Genomic DNA, 7,500 nt, shown 5'->3' with positions numbered 1-7,500 from the left:
CGGGTCCAGTTCGACCGTGGAGGAGGAGGAGAAGGAGGAGAAGGAGGAGAAGGAGGAGGAGGAGTCGTCTGATTGGTTGGCCGCCCAGAGCCAGGAGTCCAGGGAGCGGTTGTTGAGGTTGAGGGCCAGGACGCTGTGTCGCCACGGCGACTGGGGGGCGGGGTCGCAGCGGAGCAGGGAGGCGGGGCCGGCGTCGTGCTGCAGGGCGGGGACATCGCCGGGGGCGACCAGGAGGTCCTCTAGATGCTCCTGGACCTGGGGAGGGGAGGTGACGGGGAGGGAGGGAGGGGGGGGGGGGGAGAGAAGAGGTAAGGTATGTCTTCTGAGAAGTGTCTGTGTGTGTGTGTGTGTGAGTGTGTGTGTCGTCTTAGAGTATGTGTATTCAGAGTGTGAGTGTGTGTGTGTGTGTCTTCTCCGAGTGTGTGTGTGTGTCTCCTCAGAGTGTGCGTGTGTGTGTGTGTCTTCATAGAGTGTATGTGTATCTTCTCAGAGTGAGAGTGTGTGTGTGTGTGTCTTCTCAGAGTGTGTGTGTGTGTGTGTCTTCTCAGAGTGTGTGTGTGTGTCTTCTCAGAGTGTGTGTGTGTGTGTGTCTTCTCAGAGTGTGTGTGTGTGTGTGTGTCTCCTCTCACCAGCACGTGTCTGGGGGGTCCGGGGGGCAGGCTGAAGACCACCTGGTCCACCAGGGTGTAGCTGGGCCTCAGGGCCCCCGGGGGGAGCGGCCCCCCGGCCTGGGAGCAGTTGGCTGGGCAGAGGGGGGGGCGGCAGGGGGTGGCCAGGGGCAGGCAGCCCCCCGAGAAGGGGCACCACTGCTGGAGGGGCGGGCAGGACGGAGGGGGGGCGGAGGAGGAGGAGGAGCTGGTGTCCATGGCAACACACACCGCCACGGGAGAGCACAGGGGACCACCGCAGCCTGTGGAGGGCAGGGGGGGGCACGTGTGCACATGTGTGTGTTAGAGGTCAGAGGGGTTGTGTGTGTGTGTGAGAGCGTGAGTGTGTGTGAGTGCGTGTGTGTGTGTGGGTGGGTGTGTGTGTGTGAGAGAGCGTGAGCGTGCACATGTGTGTGTTAGAGCGTGTGTGTGTGTGTGTGTGTGTGTGTGAGAGCGAGAGCGTGCACAGGTGCACATGTGTGTGTTAGAGCGTGTGTGTGTGTGTGTGTGTGAGTGTGAGAGTGTGTGTGCGCATGTGCGCATGTGTATGTGAGAGCATGTGTGTGTGTGTGTGTGTGTGTGTGTGAGAGCGTGCGTATGTGTGTGAGCATGTGCGCATGTGTGTGTGTGTGTGTGTGTGGCTTCTGAATAAGTCATGTGAGCGCTTCTTCATCACTCAAGACAAACTCTCTAAACAAGAAGACATCAAGACAACAACAACACTGAGACTCGACAGGCTCACTACCGACTGACGCAAGGCTGGGAAACTAAATGCGCTCTCCTGTGTGTGTGTGTGTGTGTGTGTGTGTGTGTGTGTGTGTGTGTGTGTGTGTGTGTGGTCCTACCAGGCAGCAGCAGGGTCATGCCAGGGCGGTGCAGACAGTGGGGTCTGTAGAGCTGCAGCAGGACCTGGGTGGTGGAGGTCAGCCCCTGGGACAGGAACTCCACCGACGACAGGCGGCCGGCCTGGACGAACCACAACGCTGGGAACAGGAGCAACTGAGGGAGGGGGGGGAGAGGGGTAGGGGTAGGGGGGGGGGGGGGGGGTGGAGAGGGTAGGGGGGGGGGGAGGAGTGGAGAGGACAGAGAGAGGGAGGGGGAGGGTGGGATGGAGAGAGAGAGAGGGGGGGAGGGTGGAATGGAGAGAGAGAGAGAGGGGGGAGGGTGGGAGAGAGAAAGAAGGGGAGGTGGGATGGAGAGACAGAGAGAGAGGGGGGGAGGGTGGGATGGAGAGAGAGAGAGAGAGACAGAGAGAGGGGGAAGGAGAGAGAAAGACAGAGAGAGAGGGAAGAGAGGGACGGAGAGAGAGAGAGAGAGAGAGAGAGGGGAGGGTGGGATGGAGAGAGAGAGATAGGGAGAGAGAGATGGGGGAGAGAGAGAATGAAGGGGGGTGGGTCATAGAGAGGGAGAGAATGAGAGAGAGAGGGAAGGGGGGACGGGAGAGAAAGAGAGGGAGAAAATGGAAGAGGGAGAAATAGGGAGAGAGAGAGAGAGAGATTGAGAGACACTCGCTCACTCACTCTGAACGACAGGTAAAGTTTACATAGGTGGTGGACATTTATTTATGTTATGTACGGCCTCTGAAATATGCGGGGGGGCGGTTTCCACCTAGACGCGTCGCCGTGACGACCAGACGCGGGTCAGAGACGTATGTCAACATACTTCAGCTGGGCGTGGCCTGGCCCGGCGGAGCCAGCGGTTATCCTTAATACCATCAACACACAACATACCCAGACACACACACACACACACCACACGCACACGCACACACAACATACCCAGACATACCTGTGGTGGAGCCAATTATCACAGCATCTGACATGCCTACAAGACAAGTGACCGTGTGTGTGTGTGTGTGTGTGTGCGTGTGTGTGTGTGTGTGTCTGTGTGTGTGTGTGTGTGTGTGTGTGTCTACAAGTGCCCGTGTGTGTGTGTGTGTGTGTGTGTGTGCGTGCGTACGTGCCTGTGTGTGTGTGTGTGTGTGTGTGTGTGTGAGAGAATACAGGAGTCTGGTCTCTGTCAACCATTTATCTAGACTGGATCAGAGGCCACAGCTGCCTTAAACCTGTGTGCGTGTCTGTGTCTGTGTGTGTGTGTGTGTGTGTGTGTGTGTGTGTGTGTGTGTGTGTGTGTGCGTGTGTGTGTGTGCGTGTGTGTGCCTACAAGTTGCCGAAACCTTCATCCACGCATTTGTCACCTCCCGTCTGGATTATTGTAATGGAGTCCTGTTCGGGGGTTCCCAGCAACAGGGGTGCAAACTGGTGATGGCCCAAAAAGGTGACAACATTTTTTTCACTGAAAACGACGGAAATTATCATTGCGCGGCGCCCAGGCACCTTCCCATGATGCAATGCATCATTTTTCTATACAAGCTCTGTTCAAGGGACACATATAAAGCCTGTCAGTGTTATTCAGACCTATGAAGCAGTGGTAACAATAATGAAAACGCATTAGAATTAGATGTATAATTTATTTTGTAAATATATTTTGAACAATGTTGAACTATAAATAACATTTATTTTTTAACAAATAAAACCAATTCTGATGAATACCCCAACCATCCACCCACTCCAGTCCATCCCACCAAGCACATCACTTGTGCTTTTTTGCCTTCTTTGCCTGTACCAGCACTTCCAGTGCTTTTTTTCTTTTTTGAGCAGCCATGTGCCTCACTGTGGCTTGCCTGTCCTCCTCCACTGCAGTCTTCCTGCTTTGTGCAGCACTGGTTGTTGGCTGGCAACCAAACTCTTCCTGCCTCCCTTTTTTCTTTAACAGGGCCTGTTGTCTGCGAGCCTTGTCCTTTGAGCCTGCAGTGTGGATGTTCTTGCATAGGACCTTGTCAACCTTTGAGAACTTGACATTCTCTCTCCTGAACATCTGGATCGCTGTCTGACCCCTGGACCTGAGGGCATACTTGGTGGTCTGGATGGCATTAAAAGTGTCCATGCTCATTTTGGTGCTTTTGGAGTCAATGATATCTCCCATGGCACTGAATGATGACTCCACCATTGGTCCATGGAAAATGGAGAGTGCCGCTCGAACCACATGGTTGAGGCCTGGGTACCTTCCAGTGTCAATAATATTTGCCCACCAGTTACCCATGTTGTCCCCATCAATGTACAGGGGAAGGGTGGGATCATTGCTGAATTTGATCACTTCCATTGGCACGTCAAATTGGGGTGGCACCAAGTGGCTCATCATCCCTGCCAGCCGCTTCAGGAGGATGCCCGTCTCGGAGTGTCCTCTCACCAATGGGTCCAAAGCAGACAGTGACTGCAGGGTCCTGCTGTCCAGTGGCAGCTTTTTCTGCATATATGCCGCTGTCGACATGTATGCAGTCTTCGCTGTTTCGAGAAACTCTAGCACAGTCTGGAAAACATTAAAACGATTGCAATTAAATCATTTTAGAATCAGAATCAGAATCAGAATCAGAAGACTTTTATTGCCATGACATGTAAACATGTTAGGAATTTGGTTTGGTACCATGGAGCACGGTTTACAGAAGGACAGGTGCAAGACAGGACAAGACAGTGCAAACCAACATCAAAGTGCAAGAGTCATAATTAATATAAATATAAAGTGCAGAGATTCAAGTGTTCAAGTGATTCTTACCTGGAGAAATGTATAAATGTTTGATTTGCCATTTTTAATACATTTACTAACCTGATTGCGTGGATTTTCTGCCTTCAGTTTCTCCGCCACCTGTCCGACATACAGCTCACAGAGAGGCAGCATTTTGTCTTTGAAGTCCAACTCCATGAGCTTCTTTGGGGTGGTGTGGAGATTCTCAGCCTTGATAAAGCACCCCATGAAGGTTTTCACAACCTCAAGCTGCTTGTCATGCAGCTTGTGGACAAGGGTTTGGCTGCCCTGTGAATAGTGGCATTATTATAAAATGCTACAACAATTCTATTACCATACACAGACATGACTTGCAGTTGAGGGTCTGTTTATATCACAATCTAACTAATGAGAGAATACAAGGATAGGCCTATTTAGTTTATCTATCAGAGATTGATAATTCACTAATTCATTAATGTGAAAATACACACCTGGAACACCATCACATACTCCTTCATGATGGGAAGGACGCCGAGGTAAATGCTCAGCTGGAGGTCTGTTTTGCGACTCTCAAACCAGAGCTTCTTCCACACCCTTTCTTTCCTGTCCTTCCCAACTTGCGTCATTCCTGGAAGAGAGAGATGAAATACAATGTATTTTGGAATACATACAGTATACAAGAGGATTAATCACATAAGATTGTGGGCGGCTGAGCCCCCTCTTTACAATATTAGATTCATTTAAAGAATTTTACCTTTTTTTTTTAGGTCCTGGTGGAAAAATTGGATCCTGGCCTTTGCCCGCTCACCAACACTGTGGTCCTTGTACATCTCCTCTAGGACTGCTTTGTAAAGGGTCTGGTCTGCCTGACTGAGGAACCCGAAGTAGAGCACCTTAAATGCAGGGAACATTCGGCGAGTGCTGAGGCCCACATCATAGGCTGAAAGCCAACGATGCGCCACAAACCGCTGTGGATTGGTGCCTGGAATGCCCATAAACTCGCATACCTCCATCAGGTATTTCAACTGAAAACAGGCAAAAAAAGGGCTTACTTAGCCTATTTGCCATTATGCAACAAGTAATTCTGGTACAGGCATATATTTCACAATATCTATGACAATTACCTGGTCTGAAGCCCACTGGTGGTCTGTGTGGAGGTCCGTGAAAAGCTGCTCAAGGTAGTGGCCAAAGGGCGCAGCAAACATTTTGGCGGCATTGTGGATGTGGTGGCAGGAATCTCCATCATCCATCACCACCTTATCCTGGTCTCCAGCCCGGACTTACTCCCTCGCATGACGTTGCAGGAGTCCATCATCATGCTAACCATGTTAGTAAATGGAATTGAGTGTTCCTTGAAAAAGGTCACTAGGGCCTTTTCCAGATGTTCAGCAGTGCCCTTTAGGACTTCAATGGAGCCAAGGTGCTCGACGACCACATGCTTCAGCTCCTGATTAAAGTAGCTGACAAGGATTGACAGCACCTTCTTATTGGAGCTTGATGTGCTCTCATCCAGGTTGATGGAGAAAGGGCATGACCGAATGTTCTCAAACGTCCTCTCTGAGAAGGTGTGCCCCAGGCCCTGGACCATCTTGTATGTGGCAGCTGTCCGGGATAGCTTCATGCCTGCCAGAGCTGGTTTATCCAGAGCCAGTGTCTCAGCAAGCTCACGGATGACAGGGGCTATAGAGAGGGGAAGGGAATGTTCTGCAAGAACTGCAAGAACCATTGCCTGGAAAACCCCCGAAAATAGTATTAGTATTTTATATGTTACCACTTGCACATAGCTTGTAATAAGTAAACATGACATCATTATAAAAATAATTCAATACTGCGATTCACTGTATATGGGGGATTTCCTATTCTGATTAACAAAGTCTAGGCTTACGGCTTTATATTATCTGTGCTAGTTGTTATCTATATAGCACTATATGCACACTCACCTCTGCATTTGCTACCCTTTCAAACAGGGGTACTGGCACCGTAACTCTTTCTCTCATCTTCTCTGGGCCTTGCACTGATGGGCCCTGAGCAGATGGGATCTGCTGTGATGGACCCTGAGTTGATGGGCTCTGCTGTGATGGGCCCTGACTTGCTGACGGTGGTATGACACTGTGTGTGGTCATAATTGTCACCACTTTTTGGCAATGTTTGTCAGTTTTACAATGTGCCACAAGGGCATGGCAGCCCTTGGTTGAATAATTAATCTCTTTGCAGCAGAGGCTGCACCGGGCATGTCCTGGTTTGTCAATCTTTTTAAAAAACCGAGACATAGGGAACACATATTCTTTGCCCTTTACGTCACTCTTTGAGTCTAGCTTCAGCCAGGACCAGCTCCACTTGCACCTCACTCCTGCATCTAGCTGAGCCACAATAATGGCATCTTCCTCTCCAAATTCTTTCATTCTCATTCTGAAAACAAATTGAAGCGGGTGGTACAGTTAGGCTACTAGTAGTTAGGCTACTGATGATGCTAAAGTAGATATCAATGACTGCGTTACATGCACACCATATTCCTGTATTCAACCAGTACGCGCATGCCCAGTGTACCTTAATACGCAGTTACATGCGGCCAGATTATTTTGCCCTTTCAAATGTAAACAGAATATTCCAGTTGCTACAGCGCATATAAACACCTATAAACACCTATTCGGTTACAATACCCTGCATATTGACTTTAATCTGAATTTGGTGTGCTTGTAAACGTAATCTATGGAGAAGAACCATTGCTAATTTACGTTACGTTAGCAAGCTAGAAGAAACCTTAACATGTCAAGTTACCTCACCACCCGCATTTCTTAATAATTAATAATATATAATTAATTAATATATACTTCATTTTTTTCCACCCCCATAATATAATTACTCAAACAGGTTACTTACCGTGAGTGTGTGCAGTTCTCCACGATGCAACTCGCTGGCGAGGAAATCTGAACTAATTACAGGCAGGTGTCAGGTGTCAGGTGTCACTGACTGAACTGGTGGGAAGCCTCTTGTCTTGAAAGTCTCGAAGTAGTACCAAATATTTTATTTAATAATTAAGTGTCGTGAAATTCTAAGTCTTTACATAATAGGGTACGATATTTATAGTAGCTTTCAGTTGTTTGAAAACGGTACCTTTATCCGCGTTCGTAAATTCGCCAGAGCCCAGCCCACACTGGGTTCAATGTTATAATGGACCAAGTAATTTGATTGGACGAGAGGCCGTCACTCGCAAAGTGAATTCACGAAGGCGGCCCCGCCCCTACATTCTCAGCTCACTGGACACTGACGTGTTTCAGTTCAGTGAATGGAC

At 49.5% G+C, this 7,500-nt stretch overlaps 1 protein-coding gene across 1 annotated transcript in view; it reads right to left on the bottom strand.

The window, feature by feature from the left end:
- pkd1a (polycystic kidney disease 1a) overlaps nucleotides 1-7,500 on the bottom strand; it is a gene marked incomplete at both ends in the record, with an annotated part of 87,908 nt that overhangs the window by 62,348 nt on the left and 18,060 nt on the right. Inside the window, 9 exon segments of the mRNA XM_080522953.1 lie at nucleotides 1-255; nucleotides 630-910; nucleotides 1,493-1,646; nucleotides 3,426-4,016; nucleotides 4,311-4,517; nucleotides 4,700-4,824; nucleotides 5,017-5,233; nucleotides 5,689-5,888; nucleotides 6,182-6,317. The exon segment at nucleotides 1-255 is cut by the window's left edge and continues 204 nt beyond it. Of these exon segments, the coding sequence (XP_080379079.1) occupies nucleotides 1-255; nucleotides 630-910; nucleotides 1,493-1,646; nucleotides 3,426-4,016; nucleotides 4,311-4,517; nucleotides 4,700-4,824; nucleotides 5,017-5,233; nucleotides 5,689-5,888; nucleotides 6,182-6,317 (2,166 nt within the window).

This window comes from Nansenia antarctica, assembly GCF_963989245.1.
Source record: "Nansenia antarctica genome assembly, chromosome: 2".
NCBI lineage: Eukaryota > Metazoa > Chordata > Actinopteri > Argentiniformes > Microstomatidae > Nansenia > Nansenia antarctica.
The sequence above is the reverse complement of the archived record's forward strand: the minus strand, read 5'-3'. Positions and strand labels throughout refer to the sequence as shown.